Below are 15619 nucleotides of genomic sequence, written 5' to 3'. Positions count from 1 at the left end.
TAAGGATGATCTTGGACAGTTTTCTTCATCTCTCTGAACCCGTTTCCTATCTGTGAAATGGGAATTTTAAGAAAATGAAACATGTTAGTCAGCTGTGTCCAACTCTTTGCAACCCCATGGACTGTAGCCTGCCAGGCTTCTCTGTCCATGGGATTCTCCAGGCAAGAATACTGGAGTGGATAGCCATTCCCTTCTCCAGGGGATCTTCCAACCCAGGGATCAAACCCAGATCTCCCGCATTGCAGGCAGATGCTTTACCCTCTGAGCCACCAGGGAAGCCCTGGGAATTTTAAGATTTACCTCAAAAGGCTGCAGGACTTCTCAGGTGGCTCAGCTGGTAAAGAATCCACCTGCAATGCAGGAGACCCTGTTTCGATCCATGGGTTGAGAAGATCCCCTGGAGAATGGACTGGCTACCCACTCCAGTATTCTTGCCTGGAGAATTCCATGGACAGAGGAGCCTGGTGGGCTACAGTCCATGGGGTCGCGAAGAGTCGGGCACAACTGAGTGAGCACACACACACACACAAAAGGTTGCACTGAGAAGTAAATATAATTCATGTTTATCAAAGGCTTAGCATGGTAGCTGTTACATGGTTTGTGCTCAAGAAATAAGTGTGGTTCTGAGGGTTATGATTCAGATTTCACTGTGCTCCATGGCTCATGGAAAGCCTACCTTCCTAGCAGGTTTTCCACCTCCTCCTCGTGGCATTTCTGGATCCCTTCATGGGAGAGCAGGATGTCTCTCCTAACTGCTGGAACATTCCATGGGTGCCTCTTTTGTGGCACTTAACTGCTTGCTGTCATATGTCCCTGTGTTATATTTATTTTTGTACTGTTCTTTGGCTCTCCAATGGGCTCCCCTGATGGCTCAGCTGGTAAAGAATTCATCTGCAATGTGGGAGACCTGGGTTCAATCCCTGGGTTGGGAAGATCCCCTGGAGAAGGAAAGGGCTACCCACTCCAGTATTCTGGCCTGGAGAATTCCATGGACTGTATAATCCGTGGGGTTGCAAAGAGCTGGACATGACTGAGAGACTTTCACTTTCGTTTTCACTTTGGCCCTCCAATAATACTGTAAATTCCTGGAGGAAGAGAACTGGTGTCTGATCTGTCTTTCCCTTCCTGACATTGCCTCATAATTCCTCTTACATGGTAGAAACTCAGATATCAATTGCCCTCATGGATGACTATCTGAAAATACTTTAGCTGTTATTGTCATTTCCACAGCCTTTTGTCAAAATGGTCCAGCTAGTTCATCTATAGGCTAAAAGGAACATAATTTAGGATGTAAAGTCACCACTGTATTTGGTCTGATTGCTGTTCAGTTGTGTTGTTCGGGCTTTTCAGCAATGTCTATCAGAGGCTGTTGGGACAGAGCAGCCTCTTTGAGAAGCAGCTTGACTGGCCTAGACAGAAGACCAAATTCAAAATTGTAGATTTCAGTCCACTAAGTGGATTGATGCCGATAATCTGTTCATGGAAAGAGAGAGAAAAATCCAATTCTGTAATTATTGCAAGAAGAAAGAATCAGAAGGTCAGAATGAATCATATGAAATTGCCATTTTGGTAGATCAAAAGTAGTACAATAGAGGTTTTGTCAAATGATTCAACCTTCATAGTTATATGGAAATCTAATCATCCAGGCAGCAAGTCCATGGGAATATAACTTATCACAAGGTCTAGCGTATCATGAGAGAAAGGGTACTGTGAATTTTCTCCTGTTTTTTCTGTTCTGAGTTACTGACTTAACATCTGTCAACCAACTTCGCATCACAGCTGATGTGACATTTTGGAAGCCCAAGTAAGGAGCAAGCGTGGCTCATACCTATGGATACACCAGATGGGTAATTGAGTGCATGGCAGAGGAAGGGGACAGGGCTGTGATGTCCTGGAGCAGAGCCACACCTTGGCTGCACGAGACTGGATGGGCAGGCAACTGGCAGATGGAGGCCAGCCTTTGGGGCAGAGCAACCTTTGAAGTCAGGGCTGGCTAGTGGAGAAAAATTGCTCCGAAAACAGGAACAAGACTCAGATGGAGGTTGGAGAAAAGGACATTCCACCGTCCTTGGACAGCTGGCAACAGACCATGTGTCTCTCTTATTGACTTCTTCTAAACTCTGGATTATGCAAATCTTTATGAAGTTACATTTTTGTAAGAAAGTGAAATTACATGGATTGTAGATATTATGTATGGAGATGATGTCAGTGATACTCATTTAGAATAAATAACCCCATTGAGCAGTAATACCCCAAGTTGGTAATACTATTTTTTTGTTTGTTGGCATCTACTAGGCATGCAGACCCCAGATGTCAGAGAAGGAAACCCAGTTTCCAAGGGAAGATCTATATGTCAATGACATAGTCTCTTTTTAAATTCCTTCTTCCTCCCTCCTCCCTCTCTCTCATTCTTTGTCTGGGATTTGATTTCTATGAGGCTTTTTGCTATCAGAAGTGTGGAAGCAATTCCTATCTATTTCTTTTCCCCTTATTCACTCAGCTCTAGCCCCAGGCCTCACTGCTCTTCCCGGAATGTGCCAGGGTTGACCTTTCCTTGGGGCCTTTGTACAAAATCCCCCTGCCTGGACCGCAGTCCCTAGACATCTGCCTGGCTCCCTTGTTCCCTGCGGGCACTTATTCAAAGTCTTCTCAGAGCAGCTTTCCCTAACTTCTGCTGTTTAGAATTACATTGCTTAGTCCTCTTTGCACCTTTATTTTTATTCATTGCACTTTTTAAATGACCAGTTATATGTATTTATTTTATATTGTCTGCCTTCCTTGTGTCCTCCCATTAGGATGTAGGCTCCAGAAGAGCAGATGTTTTTATCTGTTTTGTCTATGATGTGTTCAAAGTCCAGAACAGTGCCTGGCACAGAGAAGGTACTCACATGTTTGTTGAGTATTCAGATGGAGACTAAGAAAGTGTGAGAAAATGTTCATGACTTGCTCTTCCTTTTGCCTCCATCTTTGAGCAGTTGCATAATCTGTGGAGGAACCACAAAACCTTTCCAGATGTAGAGAAATAAAACCGTTTGCAAAATGGATTGCAGATTCCACCATATTTCACCTTTTACAGACTCCAGGCTGGATATAAATTAGATTTCAGCTCTGCTTCCCATTCACCAGCTTGCCCCTTATGAAAAGTACTTTTTAGAGTATAAGTTCCTGGGAATTCCCTGGGAATTATAATTTAATTTTATAAAATGAAAATTTAATTTAATTTTATTAAAATTTCTATTTTAAAGTTTAAGTCCAGTGGTTAGGACTTGGAGCTCTCACTCCTGGGGTCCTGGGTTGGATCCCTGGTCAGGGAACTAAGATACCTGTGTGGTGAGGCCAAAAATATTTTTTAAATAAAGCATAAGATCAAAGTTAAATTGATTCACATTCATTCCAGCATAATTAATTATTTCAAAGCAGAAAAATAGTGTTTTACAAACAGTTTACAAACACCTACAAATATTTAAGTTCTGACTATGGGCTAGGCTCCCTGTGCTAGGCCTTGTAGGAAATACAGAGGGAAGAAGCTAAATCCCAGTTCTTAAGTATCTTAGGACTGAGAAGTGGGTAGAAGGTGAACAAAGATAAGAGAATAGAAGGCAGAATATGGAATTATTGCTTTGGAGATAGAATTTGTGCCTCTGTTTTACCCTCAGTCTTGTTTTCATAAGAACCACACTTTTATGATGGTCTTATGTCTAGTCTCAGAGGTTTTTCACTGGGTTGCCTCCCCATTCCAGCCCCCACTGCCACAGGAAGGGAAAGGGGTGGGGAATAAAAGGTCAAAGCAGTTCAGAGGGACCATGGGGCCTTTATGCTCTGCCCAGGCCTGGGGGAGACCAGGCTCCATCTTGCTCAGCACCACAGCTGACATGTAGGATATGACCTCCAGGGAGGGGGCCCATGGGACAGTGGGTGCTGCCAAAAACTGCCCGCACCCCAGCTGGAGGAGCAGAGAGAAAGAAAACTGAGAAAGAAAATTGGAGGCGCCTGCAGGTTATAGAACTAGTACAATCAGTTGGAAGGCCTGGTTTGGCCTCAGGGAATCCTATTCCCCATCATAATTGAGGTGAGGGTTCCCTGGCCTTGGGGAGGCCTGTTTTAAAAGACAGTCTGCACAGTATGGATTGTTTCATAAACAGCTTTAGAAAAAGTTATAGCCAGACGTGCATGCACAAAAATGAACCCAGCTATTTTGTGAACTGGTTTTTTGTTTTGTTTTGTTTTGTTTTTTACTTTTTTCTTAAACATATATTTAAAATGAAGAGGAAGGAGTAAACTTCATTAAGTGGCATTCAACCTGGAGGTCAGCCTGACCCCCATCTGAGCTTCTCCACAGTGACCAAGGCCGTGCCTGACGATCTGAGTGTTCACAAAGGGGACAACAACGGGATGAGCTACCTGGAAAAAACTGGGGGAAATAGTGTCTAGGACAGCTCTTAGACACATACAAGAGAAGCCGTGGATGTGGCCCCACCTTTTAGAGGGCCCTGCTCCAACAACTCCCTTATCCACATCCTTCCCCACAGAGCAAGGCATCCATGAGGCCAAGCAGAGGTGCTTGCCTTGGGTCTGCACCCCACCACAGGTATCTGGAACCTGCAGCTCTCTGCCCAGATGACTCAGGGCTGCTTGAATTTACACGGGCCTCTTCCTTTGGTCCATCCTCCTAAGGATGGACCTGAGGCCTCTTAGCCTTAGGACCAAATGCTAAGTCCAAGAGGTGGCAAAGAGGCAGTGTTTATAGATGGAGTCTGAATGAGAGAGCAGGGTGTCTACATGTGGGCACCAGGTCCTAAGCAGGGCTGGGTGGAGTTGGGGTAGGTAGAGAAGGAGGTAGGTCTAGGCTAAGGCCCAGGGGCTGGAAGATAGAAGCTAGCTTTCTCTGCACCGCCACCAAGTCAGATTTGTGAATTTGAACTTGGGCTTTGAGGTCATATGAAGGGATATTTTGCAAGGTAGGGAGGGTAGAACTTACTGAACAGTTTGTTAGCTTGATTTATCCCTGTAAGATATTTGGGCCTCTGGCACGTGGGCCTCCTCTGATCACTTGACTCAGCCTTGCAAATGTCAGGGCTGGTCTTGGGGGCTGTCTTTAGAGATGCTGACTGGGGAGGATGTTGATGGGTCAGGATGGCAGGAGGTAACAAGATAAAAGGGCTAGAGATGGGCATTTCCAGACAACAGTGAGCAGAGCAGGGGAAGAAAGCCACCGTGCTGCGTGCTTTCTCCCCGCCAGCTCTTTGGCAGGACATGTAGGCCCTTGGTCTCTTCCGCCTCGGCTCTGCTTACCTCTTAGGCATCATTTCTCCTCTCCTCTGTGACGCTTACTAAGCTCCAGCATCCTAGGCCATTGGTTCCCAGAGTGAGCCCCACTCTCCTAGCTTCTGTACAAATTGTTTTCTGTTCTGCTCCTACTGTCCTCTCTCCTATGTCCCTGCTCAGCCTCATTGCTTGCTCACCTCCTCCCTGTCCCAGGATCTCCCCTAAGACATATCTTCTCTAGAAAGTCTTCCCTGAGGGCCCACGCCCTGCACTGACCCCATCATGACACCATCCCATTCCTTCCAGACTGCGCTGTCTGTCTCCACCAGATGCGGAGCTTCCTGGTTGACACGAGAGAAGTTCAGTGCAAAAGCAGCAGAGAAAGTCAAGCAGTTTTGCTTCATCTTATCTGGCTTTCGACCATCAGGGACTATGACAATTCTTGCAGTGAGGTTTGGCTGGAAGAAAAAAGTAGAGAAATAATAGGAAAATGGTTTTCAGAGTTGGTTTGATATAATAGACAAAGCATTCTGCTTTTTAAAATTTGAAAATTAAATTTTTTAAGGAAAAATTAAAAATTTTCCTTGGAAGGCCTGAGTCTTTATGTGGGCTCTCACTGTGGGTCTGTCAAGCAGACTAACCAACCTGGGGTGTGTGTGTGTGTGTGTGTGTGTGTACATGTGCATGCACAGCAGTGAGATAGGGGCCCTCATTTATCACCCTAGAGCCTCTGCTGGTGAAACCTGGGGGTTGGTTATCAGAGTTTTCAAACCCTCAGAATCCCTCAGGGATAGATCTCCCTGGAGGGGCCAGTGAGTGGTCCTGGGCCCCTCCCCAAAAGACCAGAACACTTTACTTCACCTACAAGTTGAGTTACCTGTAAAAAAGTTCAACCTGAGGTTTCCAACCTGAACAAAACAGGCTCCAAGTCTTGGCTAAAGCTCTGAAGTCCTTTCCAGGTCGAAGTTCCTGGTGTTCTGTGATTCCATAAGAGGAAGTAGCAGCTGCGTCCCCGAAAGAATGGGTGCAAGTGAACACGGAGGACTATCATGAGGTTTAGATGGAATCTAGCAGGTTATAGATCTGGATCAGCCGTGACTCTAAATACCTGCCTTCTCTGCCTCTCTCGCAGGGACTCACTCTCTGAGATATTTTCGCCTGGGTGTTTCAGAGCCTGGCTATGGGATCCCTGAATTTATTTCAGCTGGGTACGTGGATTCTCATCCTATCACCATGTACAACAGTGTCTCCCAGCTGAAGGAGCCTCGGGCCCCGTGGATGGCGGAGAACCTGGCGCCTGATCACTGGGAGAGGTACACACAGCTGCTGCGGGGCTGGCAGCAGGCGTTCAAGGTGGAACTGAAGCAGCTGCAACGTCACTACAATCACTCAGGTGGGGAAGGCAGCAGGGATGAGCGCGTTGCTCTCTAGCTTGCAACCCGGTAGAGGCCCCTGGGCAGACAGTGACTGTGAGCTGAGCTGCATTCCTTTGGCAAAGCTTGGGCAATCTTGATGGGGTTCAGTGCCTGCGATCCGTCCTGTGCCTCTTCCACAGTCTGTTTCTTCCCCAGGACCTGTGTGCCCCCATGTCCTTGCCCCATCCCCATTCAGGCTGCTGACCTGCATCTTCTCCTTTCTCCTAAATCTAGCCCTTGAGTGTTTCATTTCCTGGCTTAATGAGGTGCTTGCTTATGGGCAGTGACTTACTACATTAACTTTCCCCGGGGATATTTCTGGCTCCTGGATATCTCTCCCTCCTCCACTGCAGTAAAATGTTTATCAGTGAGTTGTTCCCAATATAGGATAACTCCACAAGGCAGGAATTATCATACTCCTTTGACCTGCAGTAGATACTCTGTAGATACCTGTGTATAGATGGGCTTATATCACAGGAACTTTCTAGAGACTCAGTGATGCCATTCCAAGCCTGTGCAGTGATGTATTCTGGGGTCGAAGATGCTTCCAGCCATGCCCTCAGTCAGATCACCTGGGTACCCACCTCTACATCCCCATGTCAACCTCTCCCTTCCTGCCATTCATGTATCTTCCAGGGGATCACACTTACCAGAGAATGATCGGCTGTGAGTTACTGGAGGATGGAAGCACCACGGGATTTCTCCAATATGCATATGATGGACAGGATTTCATTATCTTCAATAAAGATACCCTCTCCTGGATAGCCATGGATAATGTGGGCGACATCATCAGGCAGGCATGGGAGGCCAATCGGCATGAGTTACAATATCAGAAAAATTGGCTAGAAGAAGAATGTATTGCTTGGTTAAAGAGATTCCTAGAGTATGGGAAAGACCCCTTACAAAGGACAGGTAAACAGGAGGGAGAACTCCTTGTCCCCACATCCTCAGAACTAGTGGTTTCATATATAACATTCCTCTAATTTAGCTTTTAGCCATCCTTTTTTGAAATCTGTTTTGTTAGTTGGGTTACAGTGACCTGTAACCCCCCCATGAAAACTTTCCCTAGTTACCTTTTTATCAGCATTTTAACAACACTCAGCAATTCTACTTTGTTTTGAGTGGAGTATGTCCAGGGACACTTCCTTTCGGGGGATTCAGTAAGATAAATCCTCCCATCTCCTGTTAATAAGTTGGGTAATATTGGGTTGGCCAAAAGATTCATCTGGGTTTCCCTGAATGAACTTTTCGGCCACCCACCCCCCCACCCCCCATTGCAATACTCAGGGAGGTAATGCAATTCTTCAAGCTATGTAGCAACCAAGAGATCATACAACAGCAGCATGAGTGAAAATCTGAAATTAGAAAAAAGACAGAGGGTCTTTGCTTTCCTAAAGAGGTTAGGATAAGATTCCTTTCAGTAAAAAACTCTTATACATCAAAGATATGATTCAATTGGTCAACTTTTAGTTAACACAGAACTTTTCATGTATGATCTCATTATTCAAAATGAATTACAACTGTATCATGCTGTGGGAAACTCCCAGACACAATGTGCCTTTTCCCACAGGAGTGATGTTTAATGGTGGGGCTTTCCAGAGCTATGGCAGCCCCTTGGGGAGGCACCTGGACTACAGGTATGAATATGGACTCTCTGTTCAGGCGCATCAGTTTTGGAGGCAGATGACTGGAGTTTGTTTCAACTCTCCCACTCACTAGCTGAATACTCATTTTCATTTTAATGGTTTCAGGTAACAGAAATCTGCTCAAACTGGCTTTAGATCAAAGAATTTGTTATTGGTGAACCTGGGTTCTGGGTCATTCTTATTTTTAGATGTTTCCTGCAATGAAGAAAATTGGGAAATGCAGTTGCTGTTTTCTCATATTATGCACTCAGTACCTAAGATACTTCTATTTTAACTTGAACTTCTTTTTTCTAGAGCCCCCAAAAGTCAGAGTCAGTCGCAAAGAAACTTTCCCAGGGATTACAACTCTTCACTGCAGAGCTCATGGCTTTTACCCCCCAGAAATTTCCATGAAATGGATGAAAAACGGGGAAGAAATAATCCAAGACACCGAGTATGGAGGCATTCTTCCCAGCGGGGATGGGACCTATCAGACTTGGGTGTCTGTTGAGCTGGATTCTCAGAACAATGACATTTACTCCTGTCACGTGGAGCATGGCGGAGTCCACATGGTTCTTCAGGGTTCCCAGGGTAAGGCTGGGGATGTGATTGGGGAGTGAGCCTGAGGAAAGAGGGTGAACGGGAACCATGGATCACTGCGTACTTAAGAATGGGTCTGTTAAATCAGAGGTTCTCTCAACTTTTTGGTCCCAGGGCTCCTTTATACTCAAAAAATTCTTGAGGACCCCAAAGAGCTTTTGTTTATGTAAGTTATATCTATTTCTATTTACTGTATTGCAAATTAAAATTTTTTTAAGAAAAGTAAACACTAGAAAACATAACATTCTATTTGCTGTCAGAGTGGTGATGTCATCTCATATCGTGTGGCCTCTACAAAATTCCACTGTGCCCATGTGAGAGATGGAGATTAAAAAAGGAGGGTTGGGGAATGATGACTTAGATCTCATTGACTCTGACTGGGTCTTGAGGACACCTCAGGCATTCAGACCATACTCTGGGAACAGCTGTTCCTATTTCAGATTATTCTCCACAGAGCTGTGAAGTAAGAAGTCACAGCAAGAAAAGTAGTATTGGGCTTCTTGATGATCACAGGAAAAAAGTCCCCCAAAATAACATACATTAGCAGGAGGACATGTGGATTTTTTTCCTCCCTTATTTGCTTACTTTCAGAATCTGAAACTATGCTTCTGGTGATGAAAGCTGTTGGGTTCATTGTCCTCGCCATTGCCCTGGCTGGAGTTGGCATCCTAGCCTGGCGAAGGAGGCCCCGAGGTAAGAGGCACGTGGAAGGATCCTGGGGATGACAGACTGTCTTTCCACAGCTCCAGAGTTTTATTTTCTGCACCTGCCTCTCCAAGCTCCATTTAGAACTGGGTTTGGCCTCATTTTGTTCCATAGGACCTGAAACACCTCTCTCAGCGTATAGGGAACACACACCATGGATGATGCTTGAAAGGAGAGTGGTCTGTTTCCTAAGTGGTGCCTGATGTCTACAAAGTAACACAGTTCCTGTTCAGCTGGACTGTCCTTTTTGCACTTGATTCAGAGAAGATATGGTGACATGGATTTGTCTTTTTCCAAATGATCTCATTATTGTTAATTACTACAGACCTTTTAAAAATTAATTTATTTGAATTGGAGGCTAACTACAATATTGTGGCAGTTTTTGCCATACATCGACATGAATCAGCCGTGGGTGCACGTGTCTCCCCCATCCTGAACCCCCTCCCACCTCCCTCCCCACCCCATCCCTCTGGGTCGTCACAGAGCACCGGCTTTGAGTGCCCTGCTTCATGCATCTAACTTATACTAGTCATCTATTTTACATATGATAATATACATGTTTCAATGCTCATCTCTCAAATCATCCCACACCACTCACTTTTGAGAGGATTTTGTCTTTTGTTACAAGACTTCAGTAGGTTTTCCCATTTTGAGAAACATTCTGTTCAGTTCAGTTCAGTCACTCAGTCGTATCCGACTCTTTGCGACCCCATGAATCACAGCACGCCAGGCCTCCCTGTCCATCACAAACTCCTGGAGTTGACTCAAACTCATGTCCATCGAGTTGGTGATGCCATCCAGCCATCTCATCCCCTGTCATCCCCTTCTCCTCCTGCCCTCAGTCTATCCCAGCATCAGGGTCTTTTCAAATTAGTCAACTCTTCCCATGAGGTGGCCAAAGTACTGGAGTTTCAGCTTCAGCATCAGTCCTTCCAATGAACACCCAGGACTGATCTCCTTTAGGATGGACTGGTTGGATCTCCTTGCAGTCCAAGGAACTCTCAAGAGTCTTCTCCAACACCACAGTTCAAAAGCATCAATTTTCAGCACTCAGCTTTCTTCACAGTCCAACTCTCACATCCATACATGACCACTGGAAAAACCATAGCCTTGACCAGATGGACCTTTGTTGGCAAAGTACTGTCTCTGCTTTTTAATATACTATCTATGTTGGTCATAACTTTCCTTCCAAGGAGCAAGCGTCTTTTAATTTCATGGCTGCAGTCACCATCTGCAGTGATTTTGGAGCCCAAAAAAAATAAAGTCTGACACTGTTTCCACTGTCTCCCCATCTGTTTCCCATGAAGTGATGGGACCAGATGCCATGATCTTAGTTTTCTGAGTGTTAAACTTTAAGCCAACTTTTTCACTCTCCTCTTTCACTTTCATCAAGAGGCTTTTTAGTTCATCTTCACTTTCTGCCATAAGGGTGGTGTCATCTGCACATCTCAGTTATTGATATTTCTCCCAGCAATCTTGATTCCAGCTTGTGCTTCTTCCAGGCCAGTGTTTCTCATGATGTACTCTGCATATAAGTTAAATAAGCAGGGTGATAATATACAGCCTTGACATACTCCTTTCCCAATTTGGAACCAGTGTGTTCTTCCATGTCCAGTTCTAACTGTTGCTTCTTGATCTGCATACAGATATCTTAGGAGGCAAGTCAGGTGGTCTGGTAGTCCCATCTCTTTAAGAATTTTCCACAGTTTGTTGTGATCCACGAAGTCAAAGGCTTTGGTGTAGTCAATAAAGCAGAAGTAAATGTTTTTCTGGAACTCTCTTGCTTTTTTGATGATCCAGTGGATGTTGGCAATTTGATCTCTGATTACTCTGCCTTTTCTAAATCCAGCTTGAACATCTGGAAGTTCACGGTTCACATATTGCTGAAACCTAGCTTGGAGAATTTTTCTTTTTTTTGGCTTGGAGAATTTTGAGCATCACTTTGCTAGTGTGTGAAATGAGTACAATTGTGCGGTAGTTTGAGCATTCCTTGGCATTGCCTTCCTTTGGGACTAGAATGAAAACTGACCTTTTCCAGTCCTGTGGCCACTGCTGAGTTTTCCAAATTTGCTGGCATATTGAGTGTAGCACTTTCACAGCATCATCTTTTAGGATTTGGAATAGCTCAACTGGAATTCCATCACATCCGCTAGCTTTGTTCATAGTGATGCTTCCTAAGGCCCCCTTGACTTCATATTCCAGGATGTCTGGCTCTAGTTGAGTGATCACACCATCATGATTATCTGGGTCGTGAAGATCTTTTTTGCATAGTTCTTCTGTGTATTCCTGCCACCTCTTCTTGATATCTTCTGCTTCTGTTAGTTCCATACCATTTCTGTCCTTACTTGTGCCCACCTTTGCATGAAATGTTCCCTTGGTATCTCTGATTTTCTTAAAGAGATCGCTAGTCTTTCCCATTCTGTTGTTTTCCTCTATTTCTTTGCATTGATCACTAAGGTAGGCTTTCTTATCTCTCCTTGCTATTCTTTGGAACTCTGCATTCAAACGGGTATATCTTTCCTTTTCTCCTTTGCTTTTTGCTTCTCTTCTTTTCACAGCTATTTGTAAGGCCTCCTCAGACAACCATTTTGCCTTTTTGCATTTCTTTTTCTTGGGGATGGTCTTGATCACTGCCTCCTCTACAATGTCACGAAACTCCATCCATAGTTCTTCAGGCACTCTATCAGATTTAATCCTTTGAATCTCAGAGTTTATTGAGCACTGTATAATTTATTCTTGAGCTATAAGGAAAAATGCACACATATCTGACTACAAACTCTTTTTCTTTCAGGGAAAAACAAAGTCATCTACCTTTCTACACCAGATCACTGATGGAAGATGGCTGTTTTCCAACTGTCTCTTCTCTAGGAACCATGGCCTCCTCTGTCCCATATGGACTCAAGTCTACCACTCAAAGCTCTTGACCACAGCCACAACAGACACAGATGTTACAGGATTACACGTTTGTAATTTATGTGCATTTCTACACATGACAGAAAAATAGGAGCTACAAAATGTTATTCATTCTTTGGCTCTAAAAAGACTGTCGGGTATCAGGCTCTTTTGATGGAATCTTTTAGAATGTGCATGCTAAGTTGCTTTAGTCGTGTCTGACTCTTTGCTATCCTATGGACTGTAGTCTGCCAGGCTCCTCTGTGCATGGGATTCTCCAGGCAAGAATACTGGAATGGGTTGCCCTGCCCTCCTCTAGGAGATCTTCCCCACCCAGGGATTGAACCCATCTCTCTTACATCTCCTGCATTGGCAGGCGGGTTCTTTACCACTAGTATCCTTTATCACATTTCCTCTAAATATGGCTGCTCTTCTGATGCTACATTTCCTTACATCCCATTTGTCAACAGTGGTTTGCTGGTAGATTAGAGAACCTCAGGGCTGGGAGAAACCTTCAATCCAAGGCCAAAAATGTTTTCTCCAGTGCCTTTGCCTTGAGCATCTAGCCTCCACTTGAATTCCACCAATGATGGGCACCTCACTATATCATAAAAGGCTTTTCTCTTCTTTCAGGAAAATTTTTACTATGCAAAAGCTGTGGGTGCCATGACTGTGACCCTACAGACAGGTGGGATCTTTCCATGAGGGCAGTCAGCGAGTTTCTACAACAGCCTGTGAATGGTGGGATCATTTTACACCTTTCCTGGCCTAAGAGGAAGCAAAAGTGCCCTGTTCTTATGGCAGCTCTGCCTGGTAGCTGGGCATCTTGGAAATATACCTTGTCAGATCTGTCCTTCTGTCTTATATGGGAAAGTAAGAAAAATAATAATCAGACATTATCACCATCAGTGGAAATACAAAAACATGAACCCAACTGCCATCTTTTAATGTAAAAATGATAGTATGTCTCAGAAGAGGGTTCAGTTCTAATTTCTACCCTTCCTCTACAGGTTTATTGTAGATGGACTCAACTCACCTTTATATGTATGCTTTTTCTCCATACATCTGCTCTGGAAATAAACAGAAGTCCCACTGTGAGAATTAAGATTCCCTTGATCCTCCTTACTCTTTTCAGCCTCTTAACATCCTCACAATCACTTACCTCTCATCCCGCCCCTGTGTAGCCACGGGTCCTCTGCTTGACCGTCAATTCTGTATTCATCTGTCCCACTTCACTGACCCTGTCTGACCACACACCTCAGCCCTGATACTTCGGCGGACCCGACTTTGACAGCTGACTTTAAACGTGTACATCAGACTTCACCTTTGCTCTTTCTTGACCGTGACATTTGCCCTCCAGCTTTAATCATCACAGTCACAGGTACAGACATTCTCAGTGTGCAAGGGCTATTTCTTGCTCTACTGTCCCCACCTCCTTCCATGGATGAAGCTCCCACCCCGCATCTCTTTCCTGGCGCCAGCTGAGTTGCATAAGAGTACATTTGTGTTTGTTTATTTTGCTTTTAGGGTTGCCATGGGTGATTTCCATACCATCTTTTAAGCAGTGTTGCACTGTGAAGAGAGCAGCTTTATTTCTAGCATGGTTTCTTCTTACAATTAGAATAGTTAGGGACTTAGTATATTTTTGAATGGACACTTACAGTGATTCAGGTGCTATATCTATATAAATGTCTTGTCTCTCCAACTGCACAGTACTCTCATCAAAGACGTTAATAGTCAAAGCCTTTTTGTGCTGCCAGGGCCTTGCCCTACACTTGTAATAAAAATGTCTGTATGGATGAAGCAGAGAAGGCAGAGGCAAGGGCAAGGATGTGGTGATGAGACATCCAGTAACGTACTCGCAGCATCTGTTTCTCCCTTGGGGATTTTATAACGTAAAGAGAGTTATCATATAAATATAATATAAAGGGATGATTTTGTTTTACAAGTGGCTCAAGATTACATTATTTCTTGATAATTTTGGACTTCTTGCTTCGTTAGCTCCTGTTTGTTGATTACAGATGCTCAGCTATTGGTCTATGAAATATTTGATAACCTAATTAAACATTAGAGACAACTGTGCTATCACCACAATCATCTTTTGACTTTGGATTGTCTTTACTTGGGCGTCCTCTGTAACTCAGCTGGTAAAGAATCCACCTGCAATGCAGGAGACCCCGGTTCAATTCCTGGGTTAGGAAATTCCCCTGGGGAAAAAATAGACTATCTATTCCAGAATTCTTGGGCTTCCCTGGTAGCACAGACAGTAAAGAATCTGCCTGCAATGTGGAAAACCTGGGTTTGAACCCTGGGTTGAGAAGATCCCCTGGATAAGGGCATGGCAACCCACTTCAGTATTCTGGCCTGGAGAATCCCCATGGACAGAGGAGCCTGGCAGACTACTATTTGGGTTAAGAATACTGGATGAGAAATATGTTCAGCTCTCTTCTTATTCATCTTGTTTTTTAAACTCTATTTATTATATATTTTCTCGTTAAGCACATACAGACCAAGATATAGCATACTTAAATGACAGTGTATGAGGGAAGGGAGGAAAGCAGTTTGAAGAGCAGAATGAAAGTCAGGCAAGGCTTTCCTGGCCCAGGCTTCTCTGTCGTTTGCATGAGCTGTCCCACCAGAGAGCTGGCCTCCTCTGCTTCTCCCACTATTTTCAAGTTCTTCTGGCTCATTCCTTATTTCCAAGGAACTACATACTTGGTTTTTCCTCTTCTATTTTTAACCTAAGAAGAGATTTTTTTGCAGTGTGGCCCTGAGGAATAGTCGTCCTCTAGGGAGGCCAGTTGATCATTTTTGGGCAGGATCCCTCTGAGTGGTCACACCTTGTTTTCATCACCTGTGTCTGGGGTCTTTGCCCTAACAGGTGTAGGTCAAGCATCCCTGTGGGTGCATAAACTGGAGTGTCATTGGATTCATTTACTGTGATTGCCAAGTGGTCAGATACTTGTCTCGGCTGGTCAGTGCATCTTCCAGCAGCAGAGTCTACATGAGAACAACCCATCAGTCAGAGGGTGCCTGGAGGCCCCAGAGTTGATGCACGGGTGTGTGTGGGGGTGCAATTCTTGCTCTTTAGCTCCACATTTCCAGGGTGAGCTGTTC

The 15619-nt window shown here is 44.5% G+C and overlaps 1 protein-coding gene across 5 annotated transcripts in view; it reads left to right on the top strand.

The window, feature by feature from the left end:
- The window catches only part of LOC110121610 (major histocompatibility complex class I-related gene protein), a 29464-nt gene extending 14868 nt beyond the window's left edge, over positions 1–14596 (top strand). For 2 of the 5 annotated variants that reach the window (XM_070473979.1, XM_070473977.1), the window contains exons 2-7: positions 6398–6658; positions 7317–7592; positions 8621–8896; positions 9497–9598; positions 9725–9823; positions 12402–14596. In XM_070473979.1, the coding sequence (XP_070330080.1) occupies positions 6499–6658; positions 7317–7592; positions 8621–8896; positions 9497–9598; positions 9725–9813 (903 nt within the window). In that variant the 5' untranslated portion in view covers positions 6398–6498 and the 3' untranslated portion in view covers positions 9814–9823; positions 12402–14596. Of the gene's footprint in view, positions 1–6397; positions 6659–7316; positions 7593–8620; positions 8897–9496; positions 9599–9724; positions 9828–12401 lie in introns of those variants that run through there. The other 3 variants (XM_070473978.1, XM_020868854.2, XM_020868853.2) reach the window with 3 other exon arrangements.
- The last annotated feature ends 1023 nt before the right edge of the window (positions 14597–15619 follow it).

The sequence above is a fragment of the Odocoileus virginianus genome, chromosome 11 (genome assembly GCF_023699985.2).
Source record: "Odocoileus virginianus isolate 20LAN1187 ecotype Illinois chromosome 11, Ovbor_1.2, whole genome shotgun sequence".
NCBI lineage: Eukaryota > Metazoa > Chordata > Mammalia > Artiodactyla > Cervidae > Odocoileus > Odocoileus virginianus.
This window is presented reverse-complemented; position numbering and strand designations above follow the sequence as displayed.